The sequence below is a fragment of the Phoenix dactylifera genome, chromosome 8, assembly GCF_051530095.1.
Source record: "Phoenix dactylifera cultivar Ajwa chromosome 8, Ajwa_hap1_PhDact_Kaust_v1.1, whole genome shotgun sequence".
Taxonomy (NCBI): Eukaryota; Viridiplantae; Streptophyta; class Magnoliopsida; order Arecales; family Arecaceae; genus Phoenix; species Phoenix dactylifera.
In genome coordinates, this window is record NC_143197.1 from 6,222,616 (window position 1) to 6,242,124 (window position 19,509).

The 19,509-nt window shown below is 37.9% G+C and overlaps 2 protein-coding genes across 8 annotated transcripts; both read left to right on the plus strand.

Annotated features, from left to right (window-relative positions):
* Window positions 1–11,467, plus strand: LOC103702208 (RNA-binding (RRM/RBD/RNP motifs) family protein). 4 transcript variants are annotated; one of them, XM_039124421.2, is made up of 13 exons: window positions 1–400; window positions 3,874–3,945; window positions 4,219–4,434; window positions 4,926–5,007; window positions 5,157–5,336; window positions 5,421–5,582; window positions 5,667–5,837; window positions 7,062–7,149; window positions 7,309–7,367; window positions 10,165–10,230; window positions 10,638–10,763; window positions 10,884–11,017; window positions 11,118–11,467. In XM_039124421.2, exons 1-11 carry the CDS (start codon window positions 168–170, stop codon window positions 10,719–10,721), a joined length of 1,413 nt encoding a protein of 470 aa, XP_038980349.2. In that variant the 5' UTR covers window positions 1–167; the 3' UTR covers window positions 10,722–10,763; window positions 10,884–11,017; window positions 11,118–11,467. The 4 variants fall into 4 exon arrangements, with proteins under 4 accessions (XP_038980349.2, XP_038980351.2, XP_038980348.2 ...); XM_039124423.2 differs by having other exon boundaries at window positions 11,121–11,467; XM_039124420.2 differs by having other exon boundaries at window positions 10,908–11,017.
* Window positions 11,468–12,829: 1,362 nt separating this feature from the next.
* On the plus strand, window positions 12,830–18,305 carry LOC103699737 (uncharacterized). 4 transcript variants are annotated; one of them, XR_015967848.1, is made up of 3 exons: window positions 12,830–16,903; window positions 17,650–17,863; window positions 17,968–18,305. XR_015967848.1 is itself a non-coding variant. In XM_088702569.1 (2 exons), the coding sequence occupies exon 1, from the start codon at window positions 13,099–13,101 to the stop codon at window positions 16,900–16,902; it is 3,804 nt and encodes a 1,267-aa protein (XP_088558695.1). In that variant the 5' UTR covers window positions 12,973–13,098; the 3' UTR covers window position 16,903; window positions 17,650–18,305. The 4 variants fall into 4 exon arrangements, 1 of the variants encoding a protein (XP_088558695.1); XR_015967849.1 differs by having other exon boundaries at window positions 12,973–16,903; window positions 17,722–17,863; XR_015967850.1 differs by lacking the exon at window positions 17,968–18,305 and adding an exon at window positions 16,995–17,064 and having other exon boundaries at window positions 12,973–16,903; window positions 17,650–17,787.
* Window positions 18,306–19,509: the final 1,204 nt, after the last annotated feature.

Here is a 19,509-nt window from a genome sequence, read left to right on the forward strand (position 1 = left end):
CCGCTGGAGGCGCGGGCTTTATAATATCACCAGCGGTATTCCCACGCGGCACAAATCTCCGCTCTTTTTGTTGGCGATGTATAACCAAATAGTAATAATAAAAAAAAATCAGGAACCGGCGTTAGGGCTCTGCTACTGGTGGTAGAAGGAGAAGAAGAGAGGTTCCGATGGCGAGCGTCCCTCCCTCTTTTCCGCCGCAAGATGCCCTCTTTCGGCCGCCGGCGACTGCACCGCAGCAGCACTCAATGTTCAATGCGGAGGAGGCACCGGCGGGCGCCGGGGCGGCGGCTGCGGCGACCCTTCTTGTTCGGCATCTTCCGGAAGCGATACCTCAGGAGATGCTCTCTCGCCTCTTCTCCCACTATGGCGCTTCCTCCGTCCGCCCCTGCGCCGGTGGAAAGTAACCCACGCCGTCCCCTTTCTCCTTTTTTTCATTTATATGCACGTGATTGTCTCTTTGGAATTCTTGGCCTGTCTCGAAAAAGATGCCTAAAACCCTTGATTTCATGCCTGCTTTGCGGACAGTTGTTATCTCTTGCGATGCTTGGTAATGCATTTTGATCATAAAAACGTCTAACTGCGGAAGATTTTAGAAGCCTGTGGTTCAGAGTGGATGATTTGATTGCGGATTTGTTTGGTAGCGTCACCTTCGTCAGAAAAGAACGAGCTGTTGCTCGACATTTGAGGAACCCAACCTTTTGAAAAAAGGATAAATCCTTCCCCTTTTCTTTTGGGATTTAAACTGCTGAAAAGATTCAGTTCTGTGGCCACAAATCATTGAAAGGGGATGGCCTTTGGTTTCTGTTGTTGGAAAGTGTTATTTTTTGTTGAAGTCTCGTTGGAAAGTGTAGTGTTGGGCACCCAGCGACGCATGAAAATTTCTCATCCTTGCGTCTCTAATATCATTCTGCGGGCTCGGTGGTTTTTTATGAGTTCTATATAATCACACCAAACACACTTTCGGTCCATCTCTGAAGACAGTGAAGCAGAGAGGCGCACATATTAGAATCACTAATAAGAGTCTGAAAGCTAATCTGGGTTTATGTGGCCAATCATCGCTTTTCTTACTAAAGAAGTTGCTGTAGAAGTCTAGAGGAATGATGAAACCAAAATTGAGCATGGAAGTTTTGCACAAAAGAATGACATCTATGAGACAATAGAAACAAATGTAAGGATTGGATATGAAGAGAGTAGGGAGTTCTTGATGGCCATAGGCTTATGCTAAAGCTTAATATAAGGGAGCTGAAAGATGCATAACTTGCTGATATTCATTTGGAGACCTTCGGTCTGCATTATTTGCAGATGATATTGGTGTTGACTGAGAAGGGGTAATTGCTCGTCCCAATGCATGTTCTGGCTAATAAAATATATGGAATTAGTCTTAATTCTGATGAAAACAAAAGATTGTTGACGAAATTAAAATATTCTTGAAAAGCTATAATACCAGTGAAAGTGTTTTATACGAAAATTATATATCTCAAAACGAATTTCGAGCTTTGCTATTTTTATGAAAAATATATATTTAAAAAAGAATCTAAAGCTTTTAAGAAAAATGAAAAGATTGAATTTTGACACTTATATGCTAGCGGAGCATGTTGATTAGCTTATGTGGGTTTAGATTTTTCATCATTTGAACCATATTGCTTTAATTAACTGTAAATATTAGAATGATGACACTTTGGAAGACAAAGAAAATGCTTTTCTCATTGATTTTTGGAAATGAATAGTCTTCGGATCAATGGGAGGGAGATGAAGGTGAGTGGTTGAGGGGTTCAGGAAAAGAGCATGAGTATGGTAGAAGAGCTGATTGCAGTTTGAGATGATCTGGAACATTGTTTAGTTGACATAAAAAGTGAAGCAAAGTGGCAAAGGATTTATATTCGTCAGTAATAGAATGGAACTCTAACCTAGAGTGGCCGAAATAATTGGTCAACTTCATTATATGTTTATTTGGTATGTGTTTGTATGAACACTTGGCCGAAATTTGATCTCAATTTTATGCTTGAATATTCCAATAATAAGCATATTGATTTGATTTGTATGAATACACCGTACGATAAGTCTGCTTGTATTAGTGTGTTTGATCTTAGAAGATCAAATAAAATACATAATACTAGATAGATAAAAACTAAAACCAAGAATCTACTCAGAAATCTTGATAACAAGGAAAACTGATTTTGCACTTACATTTTTCATATGCTCTCCTCTTATAGAGAGGACTAACAAAGAAAAGAGTTCTTTTTGTATCACTTCGTCAACCCTTTTTTGATCAATTTCTTTGTATTATATATTCCTTTTTTTAATGGTAATAGATTAAATCTAGTAATTTAATGCATTTTAGTGAAGATCAGTTGTTGTACAACATGTGTTAATATGTATTGTTCAAGGTATGAATCAGTACACTAGAATATGGAGCAGTAGTGGTACATAGTAGGTCAATACATATTGATACACGACCTTGAAGATAAATGAGTTTGTATTATGTGGTGATGCCACTAGATGATTCTAGTGATGCTACCTCATACAATATGCAGCAACACTTTGAGTCTTGACTACGCTACCATTTCCACCAAACTGCTGGATGCACTATGTTTTATGTTCTAATGAAAAACTTGAGGTGGTCGACTTACCAATATATAATCCAAATAATATTCCATCCAGTTTGGTGAACTTCAGGATCTAAAACGATATTTCTAAAATAAAAATGAAAAAAGAATAGATGCAGCCCACTTGTGCATAGAACGGAAAATGAGCACCTGTTATCATTAGTTTCTGTTAGCCCAGTGTTTTTTGTGCCTTTTTATTTTATAACCTTCATAATTTAGTTAATGATAAGCTATGGAAATGTATCTTTAGGGTAAAATGTTAAACCATATATCGATTATCTGTGATGTTGCTTGCTCTTATTGAGATGCCTTATTAGTTGTTACATAGGATAACAAAAATAAGAACAACAACATAGAGATGCATCATTTTGTTTGCATCAAATAATTTGATAATACATCATTTTGCCTTGTTCCTCGTTATTTCAAATATTTTTTTGTTATTGCACGTATTTTGATGTTCTTACTTCAGTTACCTGCCAATGGCTTGTTTTATTTTTTCTCCTTTCTTCTGAATGTGCATCTATGTTTTATTTCAGCTACTCAAACTGGAATCTCAATTAAAAATAGCTGTTAAGTACGCACCGACTTGAAGTATATTTTCTTTTATGCATGATCTTTAGTTATGATGAGCAAATTGATAAGCTTATCACTTTGTTACTTTATGTGTCATGGAAATAGGTAGATAAGAAACCTATTCTGTTGGCAGTAACTTTTGCACAATGTATATCAATGACTTCAGAATCTTACTACCTGATCACCTCCGCTTCTTGATTTTCCTGTCTTCTTTTATGCTTAAGCATAATTTATTGTTAACATATCTTGTTTCAATCAACCCTAGCTCAATCTGTTAAATATTTCTTAATTGATTAAAGTATATGACATGATGCCAACACGACTCCTACCATTTTATTAGAAGCCAAGTATGCATGTCATATGTTCCTAAAAGACTCAACTAAAAAAAAAAACAAATATTTATTCTATTATGTCTTCTCTAAGCATTATTGCATTATAATGTATTATACCTTTTTGTACTTATATGTTTTCTAGGTTGTCCCACTTTTATATTTTTCGCAATACTCAATTTACTCTCTTGAACTGGGACCTGATTTGGCTAACTAACTTCTTAAGAAAGCCATTGTTAGATCTAGTACCATGCTGTGAAGCTACGAAGTAATCTTAATGTATTCTTGTGTTTGCAATTTTTTGTGGTCATACATCCATCCTTCTTCTTGCTCTGGACTTTACTATCCTTCTTCACTGTTTTCAGGATGAGGAATTGTGCCTTCGTGGATTTCAAGGATGAAATATTGGCTGCTCAAGCACAATCACAATTGAACAGGTATTTGTCTAGCCTGGACTCCATTTAACTCATTCGCTTTTTTTGATTAATAGGTTTACAAAACTGAGGGCCTTAGCTGGCTTGTGATTTTTCTCTTATGATTCATGGTTGATGACTGGATGAAGTACTTATTTGAATATGTTAATCAACTATAGCCTATCAAGCTTTTCAATGCACTAGATGCTTATTTTTTTATTTATTTCTTATGTGTTTGCAACTGTTTATTTTGGATTGCTCCTTGCTCTTGTATTCTAATTTGATGGTCATCTTCAGGTTGAGATTTCTTGGAAAAGTTTTAACAGTAGAGAGAGCTGGAAAGTTGAATTTGAAGAACACAAATCAACAGAGTGAAGAACAACCAGTGAAGGGTTCATCTGGTGCACCTGTGCCTCTGTTGGACTCTTCAACAAACCTGAAGAAAACAGTACCTGGTGGTGAACCAATTGCTGCCAGGCTTGGTGTTGACTATCCATTTCCTCCACATCTTGAGTATGTTATAATATTGTAAAAAGTTTTGGTTATTTATTTTATATTGCTATTATTTTGCTGAAAAAAGCTCACTTTATTTATTTTAGTCTGATGATGGTTAACAGTAGGTTTAATCTGTAAGGATTGGATATATGCTCATTCCAGTATGTGATTATGTCAAAAAGAGGAAAAATAACCTACATCTGAGAAAGCATAGCCTGACAAAATGATGCTTTTAAGCTCCATTTTTAACTAGTGCACCTGCCATTATATTTCTGAACATGAATTTGATTTAAAATCTTCCAGGCCTATTGTTTAGTATTGGCTTCCAGTGCCCTCTTTCCTTACAAGCCTGGATTAAGTTTGTGATGTCATAAACAACAATCAAAAGTTACCAGTCTTTTTTTTTTTTTTTGCCCTCCCTGAATCTGCATTTAATTTGAAAGCTGTATCCTGTATATGTTCTATTATGGTGTTAACTATATGCAGCTGGTGGCATGCATGATGTGCAGGTATGAGTATCCACCGCCTGACGGAAATATACTGACCAATATTGTCAATGCCCTTATTGCTGTCCCTCGATTCTATACACAGGTCATATTCTATTTCTCTGTATGAGAGTATCTGATTGCTGATTCCCCTGTTTTTATCAAACTTTAATAAACAATGATATAATTTTATAGACTACTATAGTACATGCTTAATTTATTCATTTGGATTTAAGTTGTTCATTACCTTGGCAGGTTTTACATTTGATGAACAAAATGAACATTCCAGCTCCATTTCGAATGGCATTGCCAACACCACCCCTCCCGCCTCCGGTGCCTGCTCCCCCTCTTCCTCCTCCTCCACCACCTCCTGCTACAACAGAGCCTCATTTGGCTGGTCTATCCAGTGATGAGTCTGAGTTGGAGTCCTCAGAAGTACTGCCTTACTCTTTAATGCCTTGGTTGACCTTTATTTTATGGTTCTTCCATCATACTGTAATTGCACTTTGATATTGTCAGGAAGATGCTGACGATGCTTGGAGTCGAAAGCGTGCTAAAAGAGAAGCCATTGTAGGCCCTGCCGTTGATAAAGGTGTGGCACATGAAGCTGTTGGGTTGAAACCTGCAACCTTGGTTCCAAAGGAGGTTCCAGTGATAAAAAAGAAAAACACAGTGCTACAGGTTTTTCATTCATTGTCATCCTACATCTGCTTAAAATAGTTAGAACTTTGCTGTACATGATACAGTGTTTCAATCTGTCTTCAGATAAAAATTGTCCCCAAGTCAATGCAAAAAGGAACTACAGATGATGATGGCGACATGAAAGAACCAGATCCAGTTAAAGAGAATAGGGAACAAAAAGCATATGCAACACCACAAGAAATAGAGAGTGGGAAATTGCCTCCTGAGGAAATATTATCTCTTCCTATGTTTAAGGTATTAGGACCTCCATTATTTCGGTATATGTGCTGTATCATTATGATACAAATACACATCACAATGTGTATACGCATAATGTATATATCCCTTTGTGCCTCTAATGCTGAATACATATCATAAAAACAAAGATATGCATAATGTATGTATATCTCTGTCTGTAGTCGTTCTTGTTGTCTGCCTACATTTGTTTGTGATTATGTTCACGAAGTCTGATCATTGTGCTTGATGCTTTCCACCGAAAGGGGATTTTGATCATCCCTCCTTCCTTATCACTTGTCACTGATCATTGAGGTCTGCACAAAACATAATCGAATTGACCTTGGTACCTTACTCTTAACCATTGGTCAGAATCAGCGGATGATTTCTCATCTTACACTTATCATTATAAGGGTCTTTAAATCATTATGGATTCATGTACTATTATTGTGCATTTCTATCTTTATCCTTGTTAAGTTATTCATAGCGTTGCTTGTGCTTTCATGATATCAATATCACCTGATTCTTTGTTTCACAATGTCTATGTGAAGGTCTGTACGCTGTTATTCTTTTATAAACTTACTGTTATTTGATCCATTTGAAAATTGGAAGATATGTAGACAATGCCTTTGTTACTACCTGACTCAGTGCAATCATAAGAAAATTTTAGACAGCTAATACATTATAAATATCGGATGGCTTTTTCTGCAGATACATTTGTTTTCTAATGATTGCTTCTACATTGTTAGGATCCTTACATACGTGTTAGACATGGTTCTTTATTTGCAACAGTATTGGCAGGGCATAAAAGTAGAAACATCGATATGTGGATGACCTTGAATTTAGTCTAAACTTTTGACTTTTACCTGGTAGAGAAGCATCCATGCATGAATAATTAACATAAAACATAAGCAAAATCTTTAGAAAGATAGAATTTAGTGGACTTTTGATATTTATCATTGATAAATTATTTCATTGTTGTGATTTCATTAAGTCAATATCTTCTGATTCTTTGTTGCCACAATGTTTCTGCAGAAAGTTCATGCTCTTTGTTGTTCTGGAAACTTATCATTTTTATCGATTTCAAATAACTAAGTTGAGCATATGAGTTAATATCTGGAAACTTGTTGCTTGGATGATCTGATTGATTTACTGTTAAAAGGAAAAATCTAGTGGATGGATTCAAATTGTAATTTAATAGCATCTCTCTTTGGATGTAACCAATAAAATGCTTCTATTTTGCAGAACTATGCTCCAGGAAACCCTGCTATTGTCTTGTACATCAAGAACTTGGCAAAAGATGTTGTGGTTGACGACTTTTACTTCATATTTGGTAAGATGCCAAACATGTTGAAGCAAGTGAAATCATTAAGAGTGATATTTTGAGTATTTAAGCTTCTTCACATTTCTTCTATTCTCTTGTATTATCTATATATAAATCTTGGTTGATTATGTTTCGAGCTATTTTTCTAATAATATCTTGCTGTTGCAGGGTCACTTTTTGGAAGTGTGGAGAGTGCTAGAGTTGGTCTGAATATCAAGTTAATGCAGGTTACGTATTTTCACTGATGTCTTGTTATTCGTGGATATATGATATCTTATTTATTTTTTCTTTCTTAGTTACATTTATTCTTCTTAATATTTACAAAATCTTGTCTCTATTAGTTGTGTCATTTAGTCTCTTCCTTCTTTCTTTCCATTTTTTTTTTCTTTTTCAGTTTTCCAGCTCCTCTAGAATTCGATCGACTTATGGATGTGAAATAGTTCAGTTTGTGAGACAAACTCTAATATTTTATATCTTCTTCTTCTTGTTCAGCCAAACTTCCTTGAACTACATGTCAATATTTTCTGTTGTTCACTTATATTTCTTTTGTTGTTGAAGATGGCGAGTTTAGGACTGACTTCTCTGATAGTTGTTCTCAAACTGTGTGCTGAAAATCTTGAAACATGATCCCCTTGAAGAAGAGGCTTTGGATATTTAAACTTTAAGTGACCTGTTTCATGCCTTCAGGGCATTAATATTACTATACATGACCTTATTGTTTTTTCTTGCTAGGAGACCTTGTATTGTTAACATGGTGACGTAGCATGCACACTGACCTAGAAGCCATGCATGGAGTCAAGTGGAAATGTTTTAGTTATATTTTTTATGTATCCAAAATATTTATTTGAAGTCATTGGCAGCCTTAATGATATTGATGTTGCATGTTTGCATATAATAGAGGCTCCACTGTTGAATATTCCACATTTCTTAAAGATAATTTGGTGATTTAGAAAACATGAGTTGGAAATTGATGTAAAACTAGAGTTTGAAAATTAAGATCCTTAACAATAACTCAATTATAGCAGTTCTGCAGATAACCAATATATCAAAATGCAGAAGCTGGCTCCAAGGTGGTTAAAGTTTTGATTTCTTTTGTGTTAGGTGCTCATCAATGCATTGTTCATCCTCAATTGCTGTTACCTAGGTATGAAAAATGTAGGCTTTGGCCTAGGGGAAGATCCTCTTGCCAATTTGTTGTCAGACACTCCAGTCCAAATGAGAATGAGAGAGAGGAAGCGATTACCATAAAGCTCGCATTGGGTTCGGTTGACCTTGATCTGAACTAGTTGGGATGGCCCCACATGTGATGACTCTTCAGAAGGGCATGGATGAGAATCAACAATATAACTTTCTCCTTTAACAAGTGAACACTGTGGTAAGATCATGCAGCCTTATGGTTGATCAGTATTCTAGATGGTATAAAGTTTAAGGAAATGTGTGAAGAGTTATAGGAACAAATTGCCTAATGCTTTGTGTCTCAAATGAGTCGGGAAATCCTAAGATGCAAATAACGGACATGGTAACAAGTTGTATGTAGGTTAGATTGTGCCGTACCAATTCACAAACTTAACTATGCACCTAGGTTTTGAAGTCCAGACCAGATCAATTTCCGAGGTTAAAACCATAGCACACCCAATATTTGTTCCAATAATAAATTTATATCAGCTCATCTTTTTGGTGGCGGTTGGATATTTCAATTGGCTTTTCCCCCAGTCTTATGAGCCCAGTGAACTCTTGTTTGCTGAAATAATTAGAATATTTTGACAAGCTTTGCAATCAACCATCAGGACATTCCTGGGCCTCATGTAGTGCAATAACATTAATATGGGCCCATATATGAATAGGTCCTGATGTCGACTTGATTATCTTATAATATTTGAAGTACCCGGATGAAAGACTGCCCAGATGATCTAATGGATACCTGGATAAAATAATAAAAAAGGGCCATCAGTGTTTCAAAACTTGGCTCGGAAACTAGCCCATTTTGGTGGCAGGTCATAGGTCATCGATTCGACTGGTAGTTATTGCAATCAATCAAATCTTCCATTTCCCCTGCTGTGGTTCTTTATTTCCATTTTCCTCATCATGACCACCTTTCGTTTGCCCATGCCTTTTAACATATTTGCAAATCATTGTTTTTCCTCTCACCATTCCTTACTGATAACAGATCTATAAGGGTGGTTTGACCCTAGATTTGACTGTAGGAGAATCCCTTATACACTCCAGTGCCTCGGCTCTCTCAACCCTTCATCCTCAGTGATGGTTGAAGAGATAAAGGACAAGTGGTGAATATCACAGTTTGGCTAAGGACTGGATAGATGACCTTCATGCTGGAAATGAATTTGTCAATGGCCATGATGGCAGCCATAGCAGAGGATTTGGATCTAGGGTTTGTGATAGTGGAGATAATGTTGGGGCCACAGTCTAGTGGAGAGACATGATGCCCCTAGAGGGCGAGGGAGAGGGGAGAGGGTGAAGAAGCCGAGGAGGCAAGACTAGATGGTCATAATCTTACAGTGGTTGGAGGAGGCTGAAGAGGTGGAACCATGGGAGGAGAAAGATGAGAGGTCTGTCAGGGTTTTTAATAATACCAATGGCCAATCAGACTTAACCTACACATTGAACCAAAATGATTCGAACAGTTTGAGTAGCTACATGATTAGGTTTAGTGGCATGCGAATTGTTCATCCTTGAAGATATTGATCAGCAGCTTACATAACTGACAAGTTTACTTAAGTATCATCTAGAAGAATCTGTTACTTGTTGGGAATACCTTACCTATTTAGCATTCGATTACAATGCGTAATTTTATTTGGATGAGCTGGCACAAGTCTGCTCAAAAGGAGTTCTCACCATTTGTTCCTTATTATTGACCTCGTCCTATAATGAGATTACAAAATATTCATAACAGTAGTAGAAGATTATGCTGGAGCAATCCGGGAATATTATTAGAATGCAGCAACCTTAACTAGTTAGCAATCAATTATCTTATTCGTATTATTCAATTTAATCTTTGTATAACAGGAGGGACGCATGAGGGGTCAAGCTTTTGTGACATTTCCTTCAATAGATCTTGCTCAGCATGCACTGGTGCGTATGTTAACTACAATGTGAATGCCGGTTCATAATATTTTTGACAAATTTCATATTGCTTATGTATATGCATAATACATCATTTACATTATGATGTCACACCTGCAAGTACTACTCAAATCGCAAAGTAACTTGAAATGTACCTTTGTTGTCACTATTGGTGTCTACTTTCTGGTGGTTTCAGTGCCAGACTGCAGTGTAATTTTGTCTAGAATAAACTATGAATTATACTTCGAGGAAGCTCAAGGAACTTTTTAGTTCTTATGGACTCACTGGGATTGGTGTTTCTTCAGAGATTGTAGAGATCACAGATGCACTGTTAGAATTTGTTTCTAGCCCTTATTACATTTCCACATTGAATATGTAGGCTTTCTACTCAATTCCAGATTATACACTTTTTGCAGAATTTAGTTAATGGATATGTGTTCAAAGGTAAACCAATGATTATCCAGTTTGGCCGCAATCCTTCTGCTAGCAAAGCCAACTAAAGTGAATTCACTGTAAACCAAAGCAGCCATGTTGTGAGCCTGGTTAGTTGTCTGCTTTTATAGGTTTTGAATTTCAATTATTCGAGCTTATTGCCAACTCAGTTTTTAAGACCTTGATCAGTTTGAGCCCGTGGGATGATCTTAATCCCTTTCTTGTACTAGTTTTTCTTATGACATGCATGGCAGGACAAGCAATCAGCTGTGTAAGAACACTTTGAAAACACTGGGAATCTGGTGGACCTACTTTTACACATGAAACTCATTTCATAAATTCAGTGATCATATAGCTGCTGAAGGTTAGAAGGCTGCATTCTTTCTTCTTAAATTTTTTCATTAAAATAATTTTCACCATCTTCACCATCATCATCAATTTTTTATGCTTGTTTTTAATGCCAGTAGAATGAGATTACGAGTGGACAAAGTCTGATGCTGATTCATGTATGAAGCAACTTGCATCGAAGCCATTTGCCACCAGGCTTACCAGAAGACCTTGTTTACAACAGTGCCTTGTGGCATCTGCCTGTACTACCTCTGAGAACCATGCATTTGACCCACCAAATGCCTGACTAGTTTCGATTTTACAGCCTATGCTTCTACTAGGACCTATCTATTCCACTTCTTGCATGCCTCGTTGTATGTGAATATAATACACAATATGTGTTATCCTTTGTGAGAGGGATATGTTACAAATTGGTCTGCTAATAAAGATGAGATGGGCTCTCATTGTGTTCCATATTCTCATAAAATGTAATGTTGTACGCTGAATTTATGCCTGAAATGCATTTGGAGAGGAATGTATTGCTGGTGGATGGGCCAGTGAAGATATGAGTTGCTAGACCTGCGCTTGGTTCTCAATAGGATTATGGTCATGTCGTTATGTGGCCAATTCGATGCAACTAGCTAAAGCTCCTTATCCTCTTGCTATCCCCTAACTTCAATATTCTAGACTTGGGCAGGAATCTGGGTAGTTTGAACTGCTTGAGGTGCTGCCAAGCATACATATGCAAATCCTGTCTTCATTTTTTCCTGCCTATCTTCTTTCGTTCCCCCCTCCATTTCATCCTCTTTGTTCCTTGCACTTCTATTCTCTAAATTTACTCGTTCTTTTCTGGTTTATTTTTCTTCCTTCTTCATGTTGGATTTGCAAGTTTTGTTTTCCATCTCAGCTGTAAACTGTATCAATCTTGTTGTCTTTCCTCTCTTCTTTAACAAGTGCATCTATTATTCCCTGATGCATCTATCTTCTTTTAATTTTGGAATATTTTATTTTCTTTTTATATAGATTTTTGGCAAATTTAACAAGCTTATTTTGAATCCCAAATGGGCTCTGGGAAATCCATCAAGATTTTTGCAGTTATACATTGCTCCAGGTATTTTACTAAATTCCAGTTTTTCTGGTTCAATCTTTACCACCGCTGTTTAGAAATTGTTGGGCATATTTCAATCTTTTTTTTTCTTCTCTTTTATGAAATATCCAACAAAGTTCCTGCCTTTTTTATTAGATTCATATATATATATATATATATATATATATATATATGCCGTTGCTTGAAGTTCCCATGTCTGCTTTCATTGCAGGTAATTCAGTTTATTTTGTTTTATGGTTCTGTATGTGCAAGATTTTTTGTTGGCTCATGTAAACGTTGATAAAAAAATATCTACAAATATCTAGGGGTGGCGCGAGTCTTCTAAGGTTCTTATCATATTCGGATCGGTCCTCTAAAGTATATCATAGAATTTTCAGTCTAATTATTCAACAAACTCATAAATAATAATAATAATAAAAAAAAGAGAGTGCAAATTTACTATTCAAATAATGTGGCCGGTGTATATATATTTGATCAAATCGACATTGCATGTCGTGAGTACAATCTGCCTGATCAAATGAAAGTAAACAATATAATGAGTGTGGAATGCAAGATAAGCTTATCCAAATGATCTTTTTAGAATACCGGGCGATCCAGTTTGCTGCACTATTCATCTTTTGATATATATATATATATATATATATGCTATTTGGTAGAAGGTCAACTTTTGCATCAATCTACGAATGTCAGATATTTTAATGGGTAGCTATTTTTGTATCTGTCTATTCTTTGGATCCAGCTAATCGCTATTGGGGAGTTATTCTCCAGAAAAAAAACTGTTGGTCCCAGCACCTATCCCATACAAAACATAGTTACAGGCTGTCCGTAGACCGTAGCTCCGCACCCACTGCGGTCAACCTGATGTTCTCCGCCCTCCCGTAGCCGCTATATTGTTTTCACGACAAAATGTGGACGCTGACTGTTAATCCCAAAGCGCAAGTGGAAACCCCAGCTTCAGAGCAAGAATTGCCGGCAGAGCACCTTGGCGTTGACGAGGGGAGCTGGTGGTCATGGCGGGGGCAACGATAGCTTCCGACATCGTGACAGCAGTTATCGGGAAGTTGGGCTCCCGGATCTCGGAAGAGTTTGGACTGTTGCGGCGCTTGAAAGACGACTTGGAGGATCTGAGGAGCACCCTGACGGCGATTCAAGCCGTGCTTCAAGATGCCGAGGAGCGTTGTGACAAGGATGAAGCTCTGCGTGGTTGGCTCAAGAAGCTCAAGGATGCTGCTTATGATGTCGACGATTTACTGGATGAATTCGACACGGATTCCGCGCAGCGAAAGAAGGTCAAAATGGTATGCCGCTTCTTCTCCCACGCCAATCCACTTACATTTGGCTGCATGATGGTTCATAAGACGAAATCTCTTAGAGAAAGGTTAGATAAGGTTGTGGAGGAGAGGAATAAATTCCATCTGACTGCTCCAGAGCGATGGCCGGAGATTGAGAAGCGTGATACATTTTCCATGGTTGATGAGTCTAAAACCGTCGGAAGAGATCGTGATAAAGAGAAGATCATGAAATTGTTGTTGGACACGACAACTGAGGAGGATGTGTCGGTCATCCCCATAGTCGGCATGGGGGGTTTGGGGAAGACGACTCTTGCTCAATTGGTGTTCAATGATTGGAGGGCTGGTAGTGAGATTTTTGAGCCCCGGATTTGGATCTGTGTATCCACTGATTTCAATTTGAAAACAATTGTACAACCTATACTGGATGCCACTAAGGAGAAGTGTGATACAAACAACTTGGAATCCATAGCCAGTTGCCTTGCAAGAGTGTTCACCGAGAGGCGGTATTTATTGGTTCTAGATGATTGTTGGAACGAGAATCAAGATGAATGGGAGAAATTGAAACTTCTGCTAAAAGATGGCAAGAGGGGAAGTAAAATCATAGTGACCACACGCAGCAAAAAAGTTGCCATGATAATGAAGACTGTCGAACCTTTCTATTTGAAGGGTTTATCGAATGATGACTGTTGGGAGCTGTTCAAGCGGAAGGCATTCGAGAAGGGGGAAGAGGAGAAGTATCCAAGCTTCGTGAAAATTGGAATGGAGATTGTCAAGAAATGTGGAGGTGTGCCGTTAGCAGCGAACGCTCTGGGGAGCTTGATGCGGTTCAAACGAACAGAAGATGCATGGTTAGCTGTGAAAAATAGTGAAATTTGGAAATTGGAGCAAGAAGATACAATATTGCCATCTCTAAGATTGAGTTATACTCAGATGCCATCTCCTCTGAAGCAGTGCTTTGCTTATTGCTCCATATTCCCAAAACACTATGAGATTGACAAGGAAAAACTGATCCAGCAATGGATTGCTCTTGGCTTCATCCAGTCAAGAGATGGACAAAGCTGGCCCCTGGGGGATAAAGGAAATGAGTATTTCAACCATTTATTGTGGATGTCTTTTCTTCAAGAAGTGGAGGGAGATGAGAATCTTGGAAGGACAAAGTACAGGATGCATCACTTAGTACATGACCTTGCACAGTCAGTTGCAGGAGATGAAGTTGTAGTGCTCGAGGAACGGACAACTGGTATATCTGAAGCTTGCCGCTATGCATCACTGACAGGATACAAGGGGAGGCCCGAAATTCCAAATCGGATATTAAATAAAGTACGTGCACTCCATCTAAGGCATTCTCCTCTGTATGCAAAGCCCTTGTCCTCAACTAAGTATCTACGTGCTCTAGATTTACATGGCAACGAGATGAAAGAGCCATCTGATTCGATTAAGAAAATGAAACTTCTAAGGTATCTGGACATGTCAGCAACCTGTATTGAAACCCTGCCTGAGTCTATGAGCATCCTTCATAACTTGCAGTGTCTATACCTATCTGAGTGTTCTTATCTTCAGATGCTTCCTGAATTCATAGGCAGGCTTGATAACTTGCAGGTTCTGGACCTAACAGCTTGTAAATTTCAGACATTGCCCAATTCTATTGGATGGCTTCAGAACTTGCAGACTTTGAACCTATCACTATGTCCTTATCTCAAGTCTTTACCTGAATCTCTTGGTAACCTAGAAAGCTTGCAAACATTGAACCTAGAAGGATGCTATAACCTTTCCATGCTACCTGATTCTATTTGCAGCCTCAAAAATTTGCAATCCTTGAACTTGTCTCAATGTAGTTTTCTTGAGAGACTACCTGAATCTTTGGGCAGGCTTTCAAACTTACTGGAGTTAAATCTGTCTGGATGTAGTCATCTTCAGGCCCTACCAGAATCTATAGGCAACATTGGAAGATTGCAGACTTTGAACCTATCGCATTGTAGTGATATAGAGAGATTACCTGAATCTGTAGGCATGCTACAAAACTTGCAGGTTCTGGACCTATCACAATATATTGATATTAGGATATTGCCAGAATCTATGTCCAACCTGGTGAACTTGCAGGCCTTGAACCTATCATGGAATATTATACTTGAGACAATACCTGAATCTGTTAGCTGCCTCCAAAACTTGCGGACTTTGAACCTATTTCAGTGTTGGGGACTTCAGCAATTACCAAAATCTCTAACCAACTTCACAAAGTTAGAGACACTCAACCTAGTTGGGTGTGAAAATCTAAGAGAGCTACCTGATGGCTTGTTAAACTTGACTAATCTTAGACACTTGAGGAATGACAAATGTTGGTCATTGAGAGGCATGCCGCGAGGGATAGGGTGCTTGACTAACCTCCAGACATTGCCCTTATTCATCATGAATGAGGAAGGCAGTGGCAGATATAGCAGAATTGCAGAGCTAGAACACCTAAACCTTCTCAGTGGAGACCTACGAATCCAGTGTCCCATAAAGGCAAAGAATCCAGTAGCAGATGCCCAGAAAGCAAAGTTAAGGGAGAAGAAGAACCTGCGGTCTCTAACCTTGTCATGGAAGGGTTATCATTCAGAGGAGGTGGAGGCGTTACTGGAGAGTCTTCTACCCCCTCAGAATTTGGAGGTCTTGAACATAGATGGTTACATGGGCACAAGGTTTTCTAGCTGGATGATGAACAAGATAGAATCATGGCTCCCAAATCTGGTCCACTTAACACTATGCAATATTCATATATGTGACTGTCTTCCACCACTTGGGCGGCTACCAGCTCTTCAGTCTCTTGAGCTAAGGTGCATGAGCAGACTCAGGTACATGGACACTGAATCTTATGTTAGTGGCCTCAGATTGACTCCATACCCTTCACTGAAGGAACTCCATTTTGAGAATATTCCTGACCTAGAGGAGTGGCCAACTGCAGTGATGGTGGATAATGATGGGGGAAGACGTGAAGTATTCATGTTCACTTCTCTTAAAACTGTGACAGCATCTGGATGTCCAAATCTGAAACCAAAGCCATGTCTCCCGGCATCCATTGTGGACCTGTGGGTGTGCAATAACAGCGAGATGTTGTCATTGAGATGGCAAACGGGGCCATCATCCTCAGCATCATCATCTTCACTTCTTAGGAGACTGTGGATTAACAACTGTGGCATATCATCTGATGAGTGGAAGGGGCTGCAATACCATACCAGACTTGAGGACTTGACAATTGAATCATGTGTTGAGCTGATTAGTTTGCCAGAGAGTATGGAACACCTTACTTCACTTCGATCACTGAAGATACTGGCCTGTACCAATCTGGCCAAACTGCCAGAATGGCTGGGAGACCTTACATCATTGGAAACATTAGAGATCTCACGCTGCCCCAACCTGACAACATTGCCTCAGGGGCTGGAACAGCTCACCACACTTAAAGAGATAATCGTTAGCTGCTGCAGCTCCTTGTTGAGGAGGGATGGGCTAAACATCTCCCATGTCCCAAATATCTTTATTGATTAAGGTAATCTAAAGTTTTAACCTCTCTTTTAGCCATCTACTTTTTCTTCTTCCATCCATCGTAAGGATATTGACATTTCATATTAATGTTCCAGATCTATCCACTTGCGGCCTGATCTTCTCTGCTGTATATGATAATATACTGCAGAACTTCAAGAATGCCAAGTGAGTGGGGAACATTGAAAAGAGTTGCTACAAATGAATAGCAATGGCATAACAAATTTTGATACCAAAATTGGTATATAGCAAGATTTGTGTTGTTGGTTCTTTCTAGTTCATAAATCCATTTTCAATCTCTGTTAAACAAAGCGATAATGTCTACATATATTCCTCTTTGAAAAAACTTGATATATGGCACAATTTGTAAGATGATGTTCTCATAGATATATCTAGAACATGATGAAAACTTTTTGCTACAAAATCCCCGAATTGGCATGCTAAGTTGCTTATTCAAGTAAGATTAACTAGTGCAATTATTCTGTTTTTATTCGCTTGACTTTTGGAGTGATTATTTGAACTTTCTTAAACTGGTATATTTTTTTTAGCTTTGATGTTATTAGACAGTCCATGTTGCAAAATACATGCACTAAGAATTCTTAATCTACTTAGTATCATTGTGTTAGAGACTAAGCTAGCTTTCTAATTGTTAAACTTGAGTCTTCATAATTGGCTGGCAATGACATCTGTGGTGATGAACTAGGCCTAGTTTTGTAGTAAAGACAGCAAGAGTTATAATCTTGATTGTAACAGGGGGCTTGTCAGAAACCTTCAACCATAAAGAAAAGTAGAGAACGTGTGATGACTTCTTTTTTATTTTTAAAGCAATGGAAGAAGAGTCGGGCCCATGTGGAGACATACTTCATGCCACCAGTGAGTGATTGGCAACACCGATACATTATCTACCAAAAGTATGGGGAGCGAGGTGGATGGAATTCTCAGCAAATTGATGCAACATCCCTTGCAGGTATACAACTTAAATGGAACCTCTGTGTGCATTTATGTGTGTATACTTATACAAATGAAATGGTTTCACTGGACTCAAGTATTTGTTGTCTTTCTCTGATGTAGATATTAGATATGGAGGAAGGTTATTTGATGTCTGTGGATTTATGGATTCACAATTAATCACATAGTAGATCATGTCATGTCTTTGATACCTTACACGGTTGCTTTCTCAGAGAAAATGGCTTCTGAGCAATCAGTTGCATCTAGTGGCATAATTGGCAGTTGCTGTAAAGAAAAAAGATTGTTGCAATTTCTTTCTCAGTATTAGAAGTTCATCTTTTGTCTATTGATTGCTTGTCCATACCTGATGTTTAAAGTGTAACTTTCACATGATGAAAGATGGATCTTCAATTGTTCTCTGGGTAGCTAAAAATTTATATAAATATTTCCACATTTCATGACAAGTGGTTTCTCCTTGCTTCTCTTAATTGGTGTCTTTCACCAATGGATGGACAGTCACAGGGGCGCCCAAAAATGTGAAGTGATGTTTTCATATTAGCAATATTGAGAAATTAGGTTGGAAACTGTGGTGTGTCTCATTTAATAGCTTTGTTCTTCCAAATGAGGAATATTGAGAATCTATGAATGAATCTAGCTGCTGAATTGGCTGAAGACTACAAGACTATCAGATCTTGTTGGTGAGTGCAAATCTTTTATCATCAAGAAATAAGATCAATGGGTCTTTGAAGACACCATGCCATATTCAAAAGGCTTCATGTAGATTTAGTATTCTTCTTTTCGGGATGGGTGGGACTAGGTCTCAGCATAATCAGGGGTTAAAAGCAAGGGCCGATGCTGTGCAGAATCAAGTTCCTGCCCTTGCCTTGTCTATAGCAGCAAAGGTCATGCCATCAGAAACTGGTGCCTCATGGAGATTCTTGCACCAAGGCTTATTTGGTATGCAGTTTTAGATGTATAAAAAAAAGTGACATTGTTGAATGGAGAAAGGAGAAGTGGAATCATTGTACTGCTAATACCCAGCTAGGGCTGTATTACCTAATGAACTAATTCCCTTGCAAAAAAATAGTCATGAACTCCCTTTTTCTTTCAATATTTCAATACAATTTTTCTCAAAAAGAAAAAAAAAATATTTCTTGCTCTGAAAAAAAAAAAAAGAGTTTGACAGATGCCTGAGCAACTAGAATTCTAGAAGGACTGAATCCTTATGTTGTTCCTAGATCTGGACCTTTTGAATAGTATGATATATGACATGAATCCAACTCTGGAAGGCTAGTTACTATCCAAGAACAATATCAACATAACTGAAATAAAATTCTTACTAATTTTCATGATAGCCCTCGTTTCAGCTTTGCGGAGACTAAGTTTTGGTTGACTGATTTGCTACATGGTGGGATGATAAACAAATTCTTGTATTGCTTGTATCTTGGTCTGTTGCTAATTGCAACTTTAGATGGAATGGGTAATTGGAAACTTTTTTTTGCACCTATCCTACCAAATAAAAATAAAAACAATTCATTTTATTTTCAAATAGATAAATAAATATTTTTTTGAATTTTTTAATGAAAAAATAAGGTCTAAAATTTCTCTCTCTCTTCTCTCGTTTTTAAAGTTCAACTCCAATATTTTTGCCGTCTGTGGATTTGC